Genomic DNA, 20,318 nt, shown 5'->3' on the forward strand with positions numbered 1-20,318 from the left:
GCTCTAAATTCTAAAGCACATACTTTGACATAAAGTCCCCTTATAAGAATATATGCATACTCAATTGTGGGACTATCAAAAATGAGTATCGTAGAAATCTAGGGGCACTACCCAATGAAGGAGCTGCAAATCCTGAATGCAAGAAGAATGTTTCACAATGATTCTGCTATAGAGAAAAATGCAACCTCTTCAAGGGCACCCATTAAACTCCCAAGGAAGCCAGCAGTCATGTTTCTACCCTGCCAGGGATGGCTTCTCTGAGGTCACATCCTTCTCGTAACTACACTTGGAGAAATGCAGAGCAGGTCAGCAGTCCCCAGTGACAATTATCTGAAGTTTGACTTCCTGAGCACTTCTGTTGTCAAACAAACATGTTTTATTTACCATAGGAGAAAAAAGGAAGAAGACATGGAAACAAGAATACAAATTCATTGGAAGAAGAGTATTGAGTTTAAAGAAGAGGGGCACTCGCCCTATACTCCAAATCCCAATCTCGCCTCTTCCCCTCATCCTCTCCATCACTACCTTCCCAAGATCCTTATCATCGAAGAGAAACAGACCCCAGACAGCTCAACTGATGGGGCTCCAACTAATGTGACCTTGAACAGAGAGACAGAATATTGTTTTCATATTTTATTATAAAAGTAATACATGATCTTCATAGAAAAATTAGGAAGAAAATAAAAATCACTGATAATTCCATCACCCTGAAATAATCACTTTTAACATGTTCATATGTTAGTCTACATCATCATTTCTGAGATCATATGCACTTATAAGTGTTCTTATGTAACCTGTAACAGAAGGATTTCCAATGTTGCTACAATCTCTTAATAACAGTAATTTTATTAGCTTTATTGGCTATGTGGATATATAACAGAAGAGTCTCGATGTTGGAAAGTGCTGAGGACTGGAAGGAAGCAGTACAGTCAACCATCAGGGACCACATTGTCTCTTGGTTTCAGGACTCACGTAGGTACTCTAGGAGTCCTTCATAACTGCAACATCCCCTTGACTCCAAGAATTCAGGCCAGAAGACACCAGATCCTCACCTCTGACTCTCTTCCCCAGATCCCGGGACAAGACAAAGGGGATTAGATTTGGTTCTCATAGTCAGGCTCTGTTCCTTCCTCTGGAGCTTCCGGGTGCATGAGAAGTGAATAGGTGATTGTATTCTCAGCCTAGAGAAAGCAGAAATATGCAATGACATCCACAGAGAGGTCTTTAGAAGTCCTGCTGCAGGGAAGAAGGGAGGGGGAGATGGCTAGACTCACTCACCTCCGCTTTGGCAGCCTCCTCAGGATCAGTGGAACCGGCTGTGGGCAAAAACCAGAGCAATCAGCCTGGGCACTGCTGGGGTAGAAGGCCTACATGTGCTTCTGAAGCTGCAAAACCAAAGCCCAAACCACACCTGAAACAAAGACTGCCAGCCTCGACTTGGGCCTGTAGGCCAAGGCTGAGTCAATATGGCCTCCTTCCCCGACCCTGGGTATCCCTGGCACAGCCATCCCCCATTGGCCACATTGGCAAACAGAAACCTTTGTTTGTGCCATGTTCTTCTCAGACAATTGCTGAAGCAAACCAGGCAGCTTTGAGGATCTGGGATATGGGGAACAGGGGGGAGGTGTTCAGTATCAGAGTGAAATAAAGTCTAGATTTGTGCTGGCCACAGATTTCAGGGAGAGAAGATAGCAGCCATTTCCACATTGGCTGAATGTGGTGCATCCTTGATGGAACTCTGAAGAATCAGGTATTCCATGGCATTAAAAAGAAAGAAAGAGATAGTGAGAAAGAAAGATGAGGGTGAAAGCATAGGAAAAGGAAGACAGAAAAGAGAAGGAATAAGGGAAGGGAGGGAGGGAGGAAGAGAGGAAAGAAGGGAGGGAGAAAAAGATGGAGAAAGGGCGGGAAAAAAAGACAGTACTTTCTCTGATAAAAATAAAAGACACACCAAATTCCCTCATGTTTTTGCCATAAATTCACTTTGCCAGTATGAAAAGCAGCCTCAGTATCTATAAATCAGCATTTCTTAGGAAGTCAGGGAAAATCTAAGACAATGCCCTAGTCTCTTCACTCTCCCTTGGACACAAAGAGACCCTATTTGCCATCTTCCAAATTCTGTGACAAACCAAGCTCAGAATTCCCCTTCTAAAACATTTCTCAACAAATCCCAGCATGTTACTATGCCTTTCAGGAAAGCATCAGCTCCAGTGCCTGGCTGCATAAATGCCTTGTAAAATGTGCTTATGCCAGTGTAGACAGGATCAGAAAAGGTGGCGAGCGCAGTCATGTTTGGATTATTTTACATCTGGTTTGGTTCAAGCCCACATCTCCATGTGACGACGCGCAGCTAGATAAGTGGCATTTTGCTAAAGCTTCTCAAATCTGTTGGCTGGGCTCTGAGTCACACTCCAGCCTCTGAGGTAGAATCCGCCACAGCCTCCTTCCTGCCCTTGTCTGCTGTCGTAGGAGCCCCCAGAGAAGATTCGTTTCCTTTGTACTCTGACTTTAACTTCAGTCAGGAAGTTGCCTGGACTAATCCTACTCCTTTTATACTTCCACCTGGGCCAGGGATTGGATGGTCACTGGTTCTGGAAAAGTCAGGCAGATAAGATCTCCAAGGTCATCTAAGCCAACCCAGCCACCTCAGGAGTGACATGTTCAAGTTCCATTATATGATGGAGCACTGTATGATGCCGGCCAAAATGTAATAAACTGACATGAGTGGGCACTCAACCAAGAGATGCTCACAACAATAAAACCCACTCGTGGATCTAGTTTCAAATTTTCTCAAGCTCAAACCTCTTCTTAATAATCTACTTAAAGCTAAGCTCTACCACACTCACCCCTATCTCTCCCCAGGGGCAGATTCCGTAACAAACCTGCTGGGTTTTCCCTGACTCATTGTCCTTTTCTCTTAGACTCCTATCTCTTTAATCCTATTGGTCTCCATTCCACAATTCCTAACACTTGTTCTTTGCCAGCTCTGCCAAATCTCCACAGAAAGATCCAAATATCTCTGATTACTGCTCTGGAAATCTGGAATCCCCAGATTCATAAAAATTTCGGTACTGTCCGAATTGGATGCAGCCCTCCCCTCTCTATCTGGGACCAAGGCTCCTTATCTCATCCCTAGTGAGATTTGTTTTAGCCCGAGGAGTTAGACTCAGAACTGACCAAGAATTTGAGCCCCTGCCTTCCTCCCTCTACTCCCTCCCTCTTCTGTGCACCAGCTGAACTCATACAAGCTGCTTCTTGCAGGCTCTAATTCATGCAGCAGCCCTGGGTGGGGTACCATAAAGCCCCCAGAGGGCAAACTGTACTCACCTGGTTCCTCGGGGAGGGTCTCTCCCATTTCCCTGTGCTCAGGGTTTCCTGAGAAAGCTAGGAGGGGCACATAGGAGGTTAGTAGGATTATGAGGTGGGGCTGACTCCTCAGGACCAAGCATCAGGGGCAGGATTGAGTTAGAACCAACAGAGTCTTCACTCACTCACAGAGGCAACTCCTCTCCTCCCCACTCCCCAGTTCCCCAGCCTAAGAACAGCTCCAATGGTTAAGGTAAAAGGGCTGGTTCAGCCTCATTCATTGCCATAAAACAACAAACCCTTGGGGGCTCTAAAGAATGTCAGAAAGTTCACTCCACTGCATCTTTCTTAGGCTTGCTCTGCTTTTTAAAAGTGCGGCTTATTTATCTCAGTATCATAGTATTGAAATGTTTATTTGTATCAATAACTGAGCTCCTGCTTCTGATCTAATTACAATGTGCCTGTGAGTTGTTAGTAGTATTATTCTCTCTTTCTCAGTGTTCTATTGCCCTCTCTTTGCTCCTTCTTTGACCCCCTACCATCTTACCCACAATGTTCCTCGTTTCCATGTGTTGGCCCCTATTCTGGGCATGTTCTGCCAGTCCTCTTTGCCTAATTACCCCAAGCATCACCTCCTCCATAGTAGGAATACCTCATATTTGTATGCTTTTTACTATCTACTAGGCACTGACATAAGAGCTTCAGCCTCATTCATTGTCATAACAATCCTACAAGGTAAGTCTTATCAGTGGCCCTGCTCTCCAGGTGGGGAAAATGGGGCAGAGAGGTTGAATAATTCACCCAAGTTCATATAGCTAGTGAGCTAGGCACTAAGATTTGAATCTAGGCATTCTGGCCCCACTACCTGTGCTTCAGTCACTACATCACTCTGCCTCCCCATGAAACTGCCTCTAGTTGACCCAGCCCAGGCTGGCTGCTATAGTGTGGATCTTGAGTGTTCTCCAAAGTCCCATGTGTTAAATGCTTGGTCATCAGGGTGGTAGTACTGGGAGATGGTGGAACCCTTAAGAAGAATCTAATGAGAGGTCTGCAGGTCTTTGGAACATGCCCTTAAAAGGGACTATGGGATCCCTGCTCTGTTCCTTGCTATCTTTGCTCTCTGGCCATAAGTTGAGCAATTTTGCCCCTACCATGTGCTCCCATCAGGATGTGCTGCTTCATCATAAGCCCAAAGCAACAGGGTCAACCAATCATGCACTGGAACGTCCAAAACTGAGCCAAAATAACCTTTTTCTCTTTATAAGCTGATTATCTGAGACACTTTGTTATAGTAACAGAAAGTGGGTTAACACACTGGGTTATGGAGCCTCCCCTATATCAGTAACAAAGGCTTTCCATTTCTCTATCATTGCTTTTATCCTCTTATGATTATCTATTTGTACTTCTGCCTTTCTCACAATTCTGAGAACAGAAACTAGACTTATTTATCTTTATATCATCCACAGTGTTTTGCACAGTGCTTAACATATAAGCAAGTTTGTTTAAGACTTGTTGAGGGCTGGTAGAGCACCTGCCTAGCAAGCATGAGGCCCTGAGTTCAAATCCCAGTACCACCAAAAACCAAAACACCCAAAACAACAGCAAAAAGACTTGTTGAATGGATGAATGAATGAATGGATGGATGGCTAATGATGGAGCTATAGTGAACCCTAAAGATTCTCTAGCCCAAAGAAGAGGTTTTGGCAAGTCTGGGGTTAGGCCTCAGTCAAGTAGAAACTGTTAACAAGAAGGACCAAAGAGAGCCACAAACCTGGAGTCCACTTTCGCTTGAGGTAAGATAAGGCTGCTATGGTGACGATGATGACCACAACAGCAATCCCAGTGACCACAGCCACAATCGTCCATACCAATGAAGAGTCACTTGACTTGGACCCTGGAGGAGAAAAACCTAAGGACAAATAATAAAGTACTCCCTCTCTCTGACTCACTTCTACCCCCCACCCTCCAATGCTATGCCCTAGTGCTTGTTAGCTGAAGCTGCCCTGTATCTGGGTTGCTCACAGGTGTAATACTCACTTCACCCTACAATGTTGTCTATCCACAGTGTTTTGTGGCTAGACTTGCCTCCCCTATACCAACTGACTGCACCAAACTAATAAAGGCACACTGGTGAGTGTGTAGAAGCAGAGGGACGACCCTTGGGGGTAGTGAGGAAGATGGGCCTGAAACCTCTCAGAGTTGGAGGAATTACTACTGTCCAGAACATGCCAAATTTTCAAGAGTGAACATGAATCATGAAGAAATAAGGTAAACCTCAGTTCTTAGGAATGCCCAGGAGTTGAGGGAACCTCTGTACCAATGAGGGAGCTCTGTTTTACTATTGTCCTTAGTATTGGGTCTACATTTCAAGTGGATGACAGCCTTGTGAACCCATCACCTGGAAGCTGAAGGATCTGAGCTCTGGCCCCTGTCCTGTCCACTGGTCAATACTTGGCAAGGCCTCCAAAACTCTCTTTGCTCTAGTGCCCAGTTTTGCTGCTGTGTATTGCTTGGATCTCCCTATAGGCCTACATGACCTTAGCCCTTGTCTATTCCCTCTTCTTCCCTCCCCTACATCTTGACAAAGTTCTCATACCTTGGACAGTGATGGCCACAGACTGTGATGTATATGACATCTTTCCTATATTTGCTTTGCAGTAGTAATCACCACTGTGACTGTGGTTTGCTTTTGGAATGGACAAGTTGCCACTGAAATGGGAAAACTTCTTTGATTTTCCATTCTGGTAGAATATAATCTTGTTCAGAAGGTTGTTCTTCCAGCTGTGGCACCTCAGCAAGATGGTTTCCCCCTCTTGAAACACTAGTTGAGGGGTCTGGAGCAGCAGCCAGTCTGAAAGACATGAAAGGACTACAGGATCCAGAAGGTCTTGGCACAACTCTGAGACTCAAACCATCCTTACTGGTGGGACATAACATGCAGAGAGAAGAGCTGAAGTTTGGGATCAAGCAATCTCAATCTCTAACTCTGGCTCCATTCGTTTATGACCTCTGAAATCTTGGGGAAGGAATGTAACTCCTTCAGGGTCTCAGTTTCCCATCTGTGAAAATGGGCATGATAAGACAATGCATCTACAGTAGTTCCTGGCACACAGCAGGAGTTCAAGATATGCTCATCTGCTCTGTCCTCTCCTTGGAGAAGGCCACTGCAGCCCTGTCCTGTCAGAAAGAATACAAAGAGACCCTGAGATGCAAATTTTCTCTGGGGGAATGGAGGGAGAAAGCCAGTCTGACTGAGGAGAGTGCATGTGAAGGGGACATAGCAGAGATGCATATTTTGGGGGTACTAGAAATCTTGAACCTCCAACAAATGTTGGCTTACTTTATGAATATTAATAAAAGTGGAACTTCAGTTCAGCAGAGTCTTCGTCTAAGACCTCAGTATCACAAGTTAAGTCATTAGCTTGCTGTATACTTTTGAGGAAAATATGGGAATCAAGTGAGGGAACTAAGTAAAGAGTTGTAATAACAGTAGTTACCATAGTCACATGATAACTTTTCTTTATGGGAAGCCTATTTTTTGCCATGAGCTTTGTAAAATCACTGATCTGTTTAGCAAATATTTATTAAGCCCTGGCCTGTCTCAGGAGCTGCAAATGCAGAGAAGGAGGAGACATAATTTTCACCATGAGTTGCCCACAGGCTGGGGAAAGAGAAAGACAGACAGAGACATCCAGCACCATGAGAGTTTGGAGATAGGGCATAGAGAACTTTGCACAGCTTTCCCCGAACTCCATGAGGGACGGAGGCATTGACATCCCAGTTCAGCAGTTGAGAAAACTGAGACTCAAGGGTTAAATGAACTCATCATATGTTTATGGCTAGTAGTTTCAAAGACTAGGATTCAGTTGTTGTCACTCTGTGGGTTTTTGGCTCTTCCGTGAAAATAGAAGAGTTTTTATGAAGTAGGGACTTCCTTCTGCTTCTGTCACACTCAACTGCCTGTCTGTGGCCTTTGAACCCTCTTGCTCAATCAGGACTGAGGCAAAAGCAACTATTCACATATGCTGAGGAACTTCTTAGGAATTTGTAACCCCTACCATCACACATGCTAAGCAAAGGGGTGGGTGAAAAAGGAAACGAGTGGCCAAAAACCAGGCAAGCCTCTGCAGTGTAAGCAGATCCCCTCTCCTGGTCCCCCAGCCCCTTCTTGGGTCTTCCAAATACTGACCAGATATCACACCCAGATGTACAGGGTCGCTGAGGCTGGTCTGGATCATCTGGCACCTGTACTCCCCGCTGTCATTGATCTTGGCCTTAAACTCATAGCTGGGCTGGACCTGGGTTGGGATTGGACTACCATTGTGGAACCACTGGGTGGAATGGTTCCAAAGGTCGTGGGACCCTTGGCACCTCAGTGTCACGCTGTCTTCCTGGAGCACCTGGATCCATGGAGGCTCAAGTTTCACCACAGCCTTCGGGAGAGCTGCTGAGGGTTGGATAGAGAAGGCAGCATGAAGAAAAGGACCCTCAAGAGCTTAAGAAGGCCCTGAATCTCTGACAAAGAAGCCCTTGTGTTCCTCTTGGGGGCACCAAGAGTGGAACCAGGCCCAGAAGACTTCTGCAACTGAAAGCAATTCCTCTTCCTTATATATCCCACCTCAAGACCCCAAGGAACTCTCATGGAGTACAATTGATCCTCAGCGGGACAGGGCAAAAGAGAAGAGAGAGAGGGGATGGGAGTAAGAGAATCACCAGAAATTACATGCCCCCAAAATAAATATCCTAACAGTTCCTTTAGTTCTCTCTCTCTCTCTCTCTCTCTCTCTCTCTCTCTCAATCAAAAGGATTGGAGCACCTGTGCACCATGGCTGCCTACCACCTGCTTCCCTGGGGGAGAGGGGCAGGGAATGTTCTGGAAGCAATGACCCTGTTCTGGTCCTGACCTGGTACTGGGCTTGATTGCTGGTGCATTGAGAGCACCTCTAGACAGGGCACTTGAAGAAGAGAGAGGCAGCAGATGGGAGAGGGAAGGGACGGAGTAAAGTACTTACCACTTGTCCCAGTCACAAGAGCTGTAAGAAGAAGAAGAAAAAAAAAAAAGCAAGGATCAGAGCCGGGGCCTGAACCTCCACACTGAGACATGTTTGCCCAGTCCAGAGTCTCCTTCACCCATATGGCCCAATGGCTATCCCCTGGGACTGCCCGGATGAGGTGCATTTTCAAAGACATTGGGAGCTCCTTCCCCAATAACAAAAAAAAGATGAAATAAAATCCTCTTCCATCTGTGTTGTAACATTTGTTTGACTTAGCACTATTGATTGATTAAAGTAACAATGTCCCTGGAAAGTTGTCTGTTGGACTTTATATGATTTATCCTTTAGCATGAATGGTTTTTTACCAGAGTCTATCCTTAGAGCAGGAGTTTTTCTTTTGAGGGGAGGAAGTAGAGATTATACAGGTGGTCCATGATCATTGTAGAAAAATAGAAAATACATATGACAAAAATAATATCACCTTGGCATTTGTCCTGTTGGCTTTTCCCCACGAAAATATATACAAATAATATTTAAAAACAGATATATATAAATGGCAGGTGAGGATATACTATTAAAAAGTGCTCCCCAGCTGTAGGCATGGCTCAACTGGTAAAGTGCCTGCATAGCAAGCACAAGGCCCTGAGTTCAAATCCCAGTATTGCCAGAAAAAAAAAAGTACTCTCCAGCCTGATTTTTTACTGAGCAATACAGGTCTAGTAGATGAATCTGCTTCTCTATGCTATCATTTTTAACACCTGCACTCTATTCTAGTATTTGGCTCTCCTGTGATTTATTTCACATCCCAATTGCTTGACATTAGGTTTTCCAGAATTTTGTTGTTAAGCAAATCCGATAGGAGGAGACTAGCAAGGGACTCCAGCTCTGGGGCTTTGTTGCGGGGGCAGGTGGAATGGTACTGAGTGAAGGACAAAACGTCCTCAGTGAAGGCAAAGCATGTGACAGGAAGAGCCAGCAAAGCTGAGAGCAAGAGTGGAGATGTGTGGGGGCCATTATTGATTGTGTAAAGAATCAAAACTGCTCCTTAGATGAATTACAGCCAGATGTGTGTGTTCATGTGTATGTGTGTATATGTGTTCATCAGTTGACAGGGTTTTCCCTTGTATTTGGGTGAGAGAAAGTCAGAGGCTTCCAAATCTGTGTATATTTTCACAGACAAAAGTATGGAAAGAAACTGAAGTGGGAACAAAGGGTAAGAAGGGGACACTGTGGAGAGTGTTGGTCTGAAAATCTAGAGAACTGGATTTTGGTCCTGATTTCACCACATCCCAATATGTATGCTTAGACAATTCATTCCATCCCTTTCAATCTGGCATTAATCAACAAACCTGCATTGACTTCCTGCTGCCTTACAGTTCATTCTCAATCTACTTAAAGCAAAAGATACAAGTCCCTGCCCCCACTGAAGCCAACAGTGTAATGGTGGAGATAAGCATATGTGCAATCTATGCAAAAGAGTGTTCTTAATACTATAAAGGCTCAGAGGACGAAAAGATCCTAGAGCTCTGTGTTTAGCATAATTTAAGGTTTAAGGTTGGTAAGGAGGGACACCCTATGGAGAAGGTGGCATTCATGGAATTTCAAGGATTGATGGGATTTTGACAGAAAGGGAAGAGCTATTCCATGGGAAGGACTGGCAGGGACTTGTCAATATTTCCAGAAAGCTGCTGCCCAGCTTCGCTTGATTTCTTGGTTTCTGCTAAAGCACTCCCAATAATCAGGAACAAAGCTGAAAATGGAGGTAGAAGCCAGATTGTGGAGGGCTCCAAATGCCAAATCATGTGAAGGTCAATAAGAACAGAGACTGAGCTTAAATGTTGATTCACCACTGCTATGTGACACTGCTTCAGTGTCCTTGATTGTAAATGACAGCGATGTTCACTTCATAGGTTTGTTATAAGGATTAAATGAGGTAATCTAGATAAGGCATTGTGTGTGCTCTCTAACACATCTTAGTAAGTTTTAAATAAATATAAACTAACTTTTAAAATTTGCTCTTTAGTTCCCTGAACAATAGGAAGTCACTTGAAATGTTCTTGTTAGAGCTGAAAGTGCTGTGTCAGATTAATTGGAACAAGGGAAGTACCAGAGATTAGTTAAGAAAAAGATGACTGAAGTGATCCAGAATACTTGTGGATGACCTGTCCAAGATCTGGCTCCTTCCTTCCTTGACCTGCTCATCTCCAGTGAACTTTCTTTCATACAACTTAGCTACATGTGCCCATGTTATACTCAAGGCCTTTTCATTACTATGAACCGTATCAACTAAAAAATAAATCACAAAATCAAACACTCCATGATTCAATCACAACTTCCTCTTCTTCCATTTCATCTGCTCAAGTACAACTTCCATAATCATCTTTGATTACCACCACATTTTTTATTTTTTTGTGGTACTGGGGCTTGAACTCAGGGCCTTCACCTTGAGCCCCTCCACCTGCCCAATTTTTTGTGAAGGGTTTTTTGAGATAAGAGTCTTGCAAACTATTTGGCTGGGCTGGCTTCAAACCACAATCCTCCTGATCTCTTCCTCTTGCATAGCTAGGATTATAGGCATGAGCTACCAGTGCCCAGTGATCACCACCGCTTTTAACATAACATCCCTAAGTCCACATTTGCCTTCATCCCCCCCTATCTAGCTTAGAATAAATGATTCATCATTACAATTACCTCACTGAAAATCCCCTTAACTTCTTTGCCCTTCTCTGTCTCCAACAATTGCAACTGTATTCTCCATGCCCTTACTTGTCCATCTGTATTGACAGTAGGAAATAAAGAGGGTACAGATATGAGAAAAATTTAAGAGGCAGAACTGAGAAAACTTGATGAGATGTTGGGTTGGCCAGGAAAAAAGGTGGCTATACTCATGCAAATATAAATATTAGAAGGATAGGAGCACTTATAAGGGAAAGATTATAAATTGGACTTTGAATATATTTTGTTTCTGAGCTGGCAAATCTATTTGGAGGTATCCAATCATTAGGAAGAAATATGAAATTATAATGAGATGAGCAAGAGAAATAGGTTTAGGGGTTATTGTCATAGAAGTAATAGCTAAAAACCTGAGTATGAAAGATTGATAAGGAACACAGTAAATTGAAAGAGTGGTAAAAAGGAAGAGGAAGACAAAAAATTAGAAAGAGATGAGAAAAGGAGAGAGAAGTCACTAATCATGTATTCATTCTACATCCAACAAATAGTAAGGAAAACTGTATTCATACCCAATGTACTCATGTGAAGGAGGCAATGACCATGTACTTTGGGTAACGAAACTGTCTATTGTGAATCCTAGAACAGCGCTTGACATAGAACTTACATAGGTTTAAAAAGGCAGTTTGAGAATCAGCAGAAGCAAAGGTGTTGAAAACAAAGTGCAATGTGTGCTTTGTCTGTCCACAGTAGAAGGTCCATTTGGGGTGCAATGGGAACATGCACCACAATGATGGAATTAGAAGCTTTTCAGTAGGCAATAGTCTAGCACTGATGGCATTTATGAAGTGCAGTGATGGCCATAGCTGTACTTGAAGACACCATGGTCTCAGTCTGCAGCATGGATGGAAGTCAGGAGTGTTCAAGACACAATCAAAGGGTGTGGTAAAATTGAATCAAGTGGTGAAGACCTGAATATTGAGGCCTGAAAAAGAATAGAAAAGTGGATTTAACCAAATCCCCAAAGAAGAAAATACCAAGATGACTGGCACAGTGGGTGACATCCTTAGCGCAAGTGAAGAAGCACATGCCTCTTTAGGGCTGAGCCTCCCACACAAAACTGAGGTGGTTCAGTGCTCACTTTACACTCTGTTCTACTTGAATCCCTCATGGGGAAATGCTCTCTCCTCCTTACCTCTGCCTCCAGTAGCCCTGTGTCAATTCAGCATTGAAGGATGAGGTCTCCTGGAGCTGGCCAGAATCACTATGAGTCATAGCAAGTAACTATGAGGAGTAGCTATATGCCTTTCTCTGAGAGGTAATGGTGGAAGTCCCAAGAATTGAGCTTGAGGAGATGGTCTTGATGTAAGCCTCCCCTACTAGACTTCTCCCAGACTCTTCCATCAGCCACCCAGCACCATCAGTTCCTAGCCCCTGGCTTGCAGCTGAGAACATGACCAGAAAATCATCCCCCATCTTGGCCAAAGAACCTGGATTTCTTGCTGATCAGAGCCACTACCCAACCCCAAGGTCTGCACAGTCTGAGGTATTAGTGATTTCTCTAGTCCCTCAACTGAATTGTCCAGGTGTGTGAACTCTCTGACACCCAGTCCCCTCTGTGCTTCTGACCAGTGGGGTCTCCTTATACAGAAAGAGAATGAGCTTCTGCTGCACAGAGTAGCTTCAGGGGCACAGAAAATGGCCAAGGCTACCCCCCTCTAATACATCTTAAGGCTTCCTCCCACCTTTGTCTAAGTTATCACTAGCCACATTGCCTAAGATTTGGTCCCATGTGAATCACAAATTCAAAGGGAAACAAAGTGACCATTCATTTATCACTCAAGTCTAAGTCACTAAACTTTCCTCAGAGCAGATTCTGATATGGGGGGTGGCAGAGCATCAGGTGGCCGGCTGGATGCCCAGTGAAGTTGGGTAAGAGACAATTAAAAAAAAAAAAAAAACTCTGCCAATGTTGATTTTTGAAGGCCAGCAAGGTTGTCAAGAGTTCTTCATTAGCCTGCCTTCACACTCCTGGTTTTCCCAACATGCTTTCCATGATACCCTAATCCTTGCCCAAGCTGAATCCCAACCCAGCTATCCCTGCTCCTGCTTCCTTCCTGGGGGCCCTGACTCACCCAGACACAGCACAGCTGTCCACAGTAGCATGTGGCCCAAAGTCTGTGAGAACTTGAAGTCAGCCCAGTCACTCTCAATGGCAGGCAGCAGTAGGAATGAGAGGATTCCCATCACGCCTGGAGCAAGCTGGCTCCAACTGCACGCAGGCACGGGCTACTGTCCAGACTTGACAGATTCTACACAGAGGACAAACAAATTCTGGAGTCCAAATGAGGAAGTGAAAAGAAACGGTCTGTTTAATCATAGGCTCCTCCCTTCCCACCCTCTTTCCTCTCTGTTCCCTGCTAGAAGATTCAGAGCTTCGCAGAATCAGTTTGGCTCAGCTCAAGTCACAGATGTTTAATACATTGGAAAACAACTTCCCTCTTCTCTGAGGTAATAGGTAGCCTGGGCCTCTGGGATAAAGGGAAATGGTCACATTTCCCTCAGGTCAGAATTTCTTATCTCCGTCTCTATCCTCCTTAGAAAAGGTAATAGAAGACAGTGGACGGGCAGCCTTCTGGTACTTCTTCCATCTGGAGACCCAGACTCTGGAATCTGACTCTCCTTGAAATTGGGCATAGGGGCTTGAGACTACCCACCCTCATGTGATTTTCTCTGTCGTCATAATGCCCAACTCACTTTTGGATTGTGGAATATGAACAAGAGGCATGTCAGAGTACCAATAAGATGACTTTTATTTCCTTCTTTCACTCACTCTTTTATTCATTTATTTATTCATTAAGTAAATGAATATCTCAATAAGTATCTATTGAACACCAATCTTGTTTCTTTATCCTGGTCATTTTTCTTATCACCACTCTTACCACCATGGCGTGGTGAGACAACATGGGCCTTGCAGCTGTAAGTTCAAGTCTGAATACCAGTTGAAAAACAAAAAAGTGGACTCGGGCATAGCTCAAGTGGTAGAGCTCTTGTGCAAGGTGTCCCCAAAAAAGACTCCCACACATTGGCAAATATTCCCTGGAGGGCAAAATTGCCCCTGGTTAAGAACCACTGCACTCAAGTTTTTTGGAAAATAACAGAGAATGTGAGTGCTAACAGAGTGCTTCATACATCATAGGTGTACAATAGATGCTATTTTTTTTCTTGCCTTCTATTACCCTCATCAATATTTGTTCTCCCTCAACATCCCCATAGCATGAGATATTCTGGAATCTGTCTTCGGCCCTCTCCTTGGGCCTCTTTCCCAAGTGCCCTTTCAGGAAGCAAGCTGTAATACCTCAAGGAAATGACATTGTAAAATTTTCTTTCACTCTGTGGTCTTCAGAAACCTTCAAAAGCTCCAGCCTCTCTAACACACGCTTTTATTATTGACATCATCCTAGCCCCCCATCCCCTCCAACCCTTACCTGGTTTTTAACCAGTGATGAGAAAGCAATTGGCTGACATCAATCCTTTTAAAGTATCATTAGAAATAAAAAGATAAGAATAATATATAGTTAGGACAATAAGAAAACAAAATTAATAATTACTGTGTAAGCATATAAATGCTTATTCCAGAGGAAGCACTAGACTTATCTCTTAATTTTTACAATCCCAGAAGATAAATATTATCATTTTTGCTTACATATGAACAAAGTTAGCTGCAGAGAAGTTAAAATGGTTTATCCAAAGCTAGATGGTTAGTAAGCAATGTAGTCAGAATATGAAACCAGGTCTATCTGATGTTAAAGATTTCATGTTTTCCAGGGCTGGCAGAGTGGCTCAAATGGTAGAACACCTGCCTAGCAAGTGTAGTAAGTGTGAGGTCCTAAGTTCAACCCCCAGTACAGTAAAAAAAAAAAAAAAAAGATTTCATGTTTTCTACATTTGAGTGGCTTTCCAAACTGTGCAGAAACCACCTACACACCTTGTGTGAGTTGCAGGTGCACTGAACCACCAAGTGGTCCTCTGGCCTGGGGATGGCCTGACAGTACACTAGCTGTGAGTAGTCTCATTTGTTTACAACTTTACACGTGTGGTTTTCTCTGAGCGCCACGGTGAGAAAATGGTCAGAAATCTGTGCATATCGCACATGCTACTTTCCTGAATTGTCTCAAGCCCCAATTACCATTACCAGCCATTTCACTGAGCTGAAAGACTCAGACATCATTTTTTGGACAAATGGTAGGTAGGGCATTTCTAGGGACACTAAACAGAAACTGAAATAGGAGTTTCTTTCCCATCACAGCCAGAAAGGCACAAAATACAAGATGTTTATACAAGAAAATGGTTACGAATATAGGGACATGTGATTGAAAACTGAAATATGCCAATCAGAAAGGAGAATTCTTTGAAAGGAGCAGCTTGAAATAAAATGTGTATTTCTGGCAATGGAAAAGGTATGAGTAATTCAAAAATCACAAAATCATCATTAAGACCATGGGCTTTAGAGAAAGACCCAGATCAAAAGCCTCCATCTCTGGGGTGGGGGGGGTGTTGGCGGAATGGCTTAAGTGGTAGGGTGCCTGCCTAGTAAGCATGAGGCCTTGAGTTCAAACCCCAGTATAACCAAAAAAAAAAAAAAACCCAAAAACTTCATCCCTTACTAGATGTACAGTCTTGGATGTAATTATTCACCCTTTCTAAGCTCTGTTGCCTCACATGTTAAATGAATATTACACTTTTTTAAAAGATTAAATTAGTAGTTACTTTGTAATGTTGTGATGATGAAACGAGAAAAATCCATGAATACAATTTCACTCAAATTGACATAAATTGTCTTTATTATTGTATCATTGAAGACTAGCAAAGTCTAGCTCAAGGCTTCCAGTGGGGACTGATATTTATAGACCCACTTGGAAAGGGCAGATAAATGCTAGAAACTCAAATGGCTCCAACTCTAGACATGCTCAGATTCCAGCCACGTGGTTCAGAAGTACATTGTTTTCCCTGCACTCTGCTTGGTTATATTTGTTTCTCTTCCTCTTAATGTCCTGGGTTCCTTTCAGTGGATCCCTGTGATTGCTTTATCAGTCCCCACTAGATTTCCTGGTTTTAGCCACTTCCCCCATGAATATGCCACCTCAGAGAAGGAGGAAGTCTGAGAGGCAGCCACGAAGGGAGAAAAAAGGAGAAAGAATGGTTGAGTTGAGGATGCTCTGGTGTGAGAGGTTCAGCTGGATCCAGGCACCCACATCACCAGGCTAGCCAGGAAACTTCATCAGGGAACTCTGTTCTTTATGTTAAAACTGTTGTCATCTCTTACAACCTTTTAGAAATGCAAATGCCCTAGGCTTTGTGGATCATTGACTCCAGAATGTAAATTTGTTGACCATTTTTCACCAGAGCAGAAGCTTGCTGAAGAGTTCTGATGAGACGGAAAAGAGCACTAATATTGTAGGAGGGCTATTCTGAGGAAGCCTCGACTTAAGTTAGAAAGGAAGAGATGAGGTCTGATTTTAGGCCTGGCTATACCACTGTATGACCTTGAGCAAGGTACTGCCTCTCTGGACCTCAGGAGAGTGAGGGAGATGGACTGGATGCTCTTTATTAGACATGTCTTTTGCAATTTTTTTTTTTTTGAGAGAGAAAGTCTCACTATGTGGCCTATACTGGCCTTGACTCCTGCCTCTGCCTTCTGAGTAGTGGGTTACAGACTTGTACCACCATGCCCAGACGTCCACTCCATGGCTTGTCTTCTCATTCCTTTGACAGTGACTTTTTGTTAAAGCAGAAGTTTCTAACTTTAATAAAGTCCAGTATTTTGATTATGTCTCTCCTAGATTACTTCTTTCTTCTGGTGTTGTATCTAAGAAGTTGTCATCATGTCTGTTTTCCTGTGTTATCATCTAGAATTTTTACAACTTGCATTTTTACATGTATCTTTTGATACATTTTGAGTTAGTTTTTGTGAAAGGTATAGTATACATATCTAGACTCATTTTTTGGCATGTATATGTCCAGTTGTTCTAGCACCATTTGTTGAAAAGACTGTCTTTTCTCCATTGTATTGCATTTGCTTCTTTGTCAAAGATCAGTTGACAAAAACTCCATAGGTCTACTTTTGGGCTATTTTTTCCATAGGTCTGCTTGTCCATTTCTTTTTTTTTTTTTTTTTTTTTTTTTTGCCAATAACTGTATAGTCTTTAAGAATTCTTCCTGAGGCAAATAGTTCATGAGATCCTATCTGGAAAAAAAAAATCCATCACAAAAAAGGGCTGATGGAGTGGCTCAAGTGGTAGAGCACCTGCCTAGCATGTGTAAGGCCCTGAGTCCAAACCCTAGTGCTGCCAAAAAGAAGAAAAGAATTCTCCTTGCAGGACTCTGGCTATTAGCTCAGTGATTTGATACCAAAAATTCTTCTTGGTTCTACCCACCATATTCTTACATGTATAAATCTGGTTATTTTTTTCATTTTGTACTTGGCCATTTTGACCAGTGTGGTAGACACAGTTATGAAAAACAACCACATTAAAATATCTTAATTAGAACCACAAGCAAGAGCAAGATAATATGTAACTCTTGAACCCATCAGAGTTGCTAAGGTAGTGGGGCAAGCAACTATACTGAAATCTAAAGAAAGATGGGTATTTCCAAGGAGAGCTAGAATGTGAGCTTGAGTTCACCAATCACAGAGCCTGGGAGGAAGATAGGGCTACATACAAATGGATTTATAGAATTCAGCTAAAACATTCACTAAATTGCTAAAAACCAGCGTAGCCAAGAACTGAGAGCTAATGATACAAACTAAGTTCATCCTATTCTTGGGTCTCTTCCATGGACCTCCATCATGAAAAGATTGTGTGGGCAGGTCAAGACCAGAGAATGCCTCCCTAGTGGTGCATGCCTACATGATGGGAATAACTGCCACTGTGGGAAAGGCATGAAGCCTACCTGCACCCTTTCTCCTCAGGTTCAAAGCCTTAATCACAGGAGAAAGGTCCAGGGCACAGGCAAAAGCCCCATGATGTGAGGAGGGAGGAAACAGGGGAAAAAAAAAAAAACCAAAAAAACATCTCAACTCTGGGGAAGGAGCCAAAATTATTCCAGGCTCAGACCATTAGAGATCTACCATTGAGGGAGATGGTAGCTCACTGAAGAGGAACAGAGGGCCTTGCCTAAGAGTGGGGCAGGTCTAGGACAACAGAAATGACTGCACCTCTCAAGCTAGCAAGTACGGAGTGAGAAGCAATAGTACTTTAGCGCTCAAATGTACAGGCACATAAGGAAGGACTAAAGTTGAGGGTAGAGCAGGAACACTGACAAAGCACCCTGCAGGAAAACCATCCTCCCACCCCTAGTCTCACCCTCACCCCAAGCACAAGGTAACACTAGAAGATTTTGAAAGTAACTATGGCAACAACAAAACAGACTAACTCTTGAACAGATTGTTTCAACCCTCTTATCCTAATAGCTTGCTGAAAATAGGGGCCTATTTTCAAGCATTTATACAATTTACTTCAGTAAATTGTTCTACCCAGAATGGTTAGCATTCATAAAAAAGGCTGAGCCCATACCAAAAAAGCAAGATAAAAACAAGAGACATTATAAGCAATAGGAAGTGTCTCAGAATGTGCCAGATTTTGGTACTATCAAACACAGAATTTAAATAATTATAGGGCTGGAGGCATAGCTCAAGTGATAGAGCACCTGCCTAGTACATGCAAGGTCCTGAGTTTAAACCCTGTATCAGCAATCAACATAAAACAATTATAATTAACATGCTAAAGACTCTGAGGTCATTTGTCGTCTGTTTCATCAATACTTTTCAGGGTTCAGATGGGCACGGGTGGCTCACACCTGTAATCTTAGTTACTCAGGAGGCAGAGATCAGGAGGATTGTGGTTGAAAGCCAGACCAGGGCAAATAGTTCCTGAGATTCTATCTTGAAAATACCCAACACAAAAATGGGCTGGCAGAATGGTTCAAGTGGTAGAGCTCCTGCCTGGCAAGCATAAAGCCCTGAGTTCAAACCCCACCCCAGTATTGGAAAGAAAGAAAGAAAAAGACTTTTCAGAGTTCCTTTCTGGCTGCCCCTTGGAGACTCTTTTTTTTTTATTGTTTTATTATTCATATGTGCATACAATGCTTGGGTCATTTCTCCCCCTGCCCCCACCCCCTCCCTTACCACCCACTCTGCCCCCTCCCTCTCCCCCCCACCCCCTCAATACCCAGCAGAAACTATTTTGCCCTTATTTCTAATTTTGTTGTAGAGAGAGTATAAGCAATAACAGGAAGGGACAAGGGTTTTTGCTGGTTGAGATAAGGATAGCTATACAGGGCATTGACTCACATTGATTTCCTGTGTGTGGGTGTTACCTTCTAGGTTAATTCTTTTTGATCTAACCTTTTCTCTAGTTCCTGGTCCCCTTTTCCTATTGGCCTCAGTTGCTTTTAAGGTATCTGCTTTAGTTTCTCTGCGTTAAGGGCAACAAATGCTAATTTTTTAGGTGTCTTACCTATCCTCACCCCTCCCTTGTGTGCTCTCGCTTTTATCATGTGCTCAAAGTCCAATCCCATTGTTGTGTTTGCCCTTGATCTAATGTCCACATATGAGGGAGAACATACGATTTTTGGTCTTTTGGGCCAGGCTAACCTCACTCAGAATGATGTTCTCCAATTCCATCCATTTACCAGCAAATGATAACATTTTGTTCTTCTTCATGGCTGCATAAAATTCCATTGTGTATAGATACCACATTTTCTTGATCCATTGGTCAGTGGTGGGGCATCTTGGCTGTTTCCATAACTTGGCTACTGTGAATAGTGCTGCAATAAACATGGGTGTGCAGGTGCCTCTGGAGTAACCTGTGTCACAGTCTTTTGGGTATATCCCCAAGAGTGGTATTGCTGGATCAAATGGTAGATCAATGTTTAGCTTTTTAAGTAGCCCTTGGAGACTCTTGTTACTCTCTGAACTCTCTTCCACCTTACTGCCCACCAAATATTGGTGTATGTTCAGCTCCTTTGTGGTGCATTTTTTTCAAGGTAGAGTCTCTCAAACTATTTGCTCAAACTGGTTTTGAACCACAATCCTCCTGATCTCTGCCTCCTAAGTAGCTAGGATTGTAGGCGTGACTCACCAACTCCCAGCCTGAAACAAATTCTTACCTAGTCTTTCTACCTCAGCCAGTGCAATGTATCTTCCATACTGTTTTCAAAAAGACTTATCAAGCTTTTGTGTACCAAAAGATATAATTTAAAAAGTGAGTATGGAAGCTACAGACTAGAAGATATTTGTAATATGTATATTTGATGAAGGACTCATATCTACAAAATGTAAATCAA

At 43.1% G+C, this 20,318-nt stretch overlaps 1 protein-coding gene across 7 annotated transcripts; it reads right to left on the reverse strand.

Moving 5' to 3' along the window:
• Positions 1 to 618: 618 nt before the first annotated feature.
• LOC109693504 (low affinity immunoglobulin gamma Fc region receptor II-b) lies at positions 619 to 13,321 on the reverse strand. 7 transcript variants are annotated; one of them, XM_020174851.2, is made up of 8 exons: positions 13,106 to 13,321; positions 8,319 to 8,339; positions 7,496 to 7,753; positions 5,903 to 6,157; positions 5,078 to 5,215; positions 3,328 to 3,384; positions 1,279 to 1,316; positions 619 to 1,181 (listed from the first exon to the last, which is right to left on the reverse strand). In XM_020174851.2, the coding sequence occupies exons 1-8, from the start codon at positions 13,215 to 13,217 to the stop codon at positions 1,095 to 1,097; spliced, it is 966 nt and encodes a 321-aa protein (XP_020030440.1). In that variant the 5' UTR covers positions 13,218 to 13,321; the 3' UTR covers positions 619 to 1,094. The 7 variants fall into 7 exon arrangements, with proteins under 7 accessions (XP_020030440.1, XP_073903743.1, XP_020030441.2 ...); XM_074047642.1 differs by lacking the exon at positions 13,106 to 13,321 and having other exon boundaries at positions 8,319 to 8,531; XM_020174852.2 differs by lacking the exon at positions 13,106 to 13,321 and having other exon boundaries at positions 5,078 to 5,200; positions 8,319 to 8,530.
• Between the last annotated feature and the right edge of the window lie 6,997 nt (positions 13,322 to 20,318).

Source organism: Castor canadensis, chromosome 11, assembly GCF_047511655.1.
Source record: "Castor canadensis chromosome 11, mCasCan1.hap1v2, whole genome shotgun sequence".
In the NCBI taxonomy this organism is placed as follows: domain Eukaryota; kingdom Metazoa; phylum Chordata; class Mammalia; order Rodentia; family Castoridae; genus Castor; species Castor canadensis.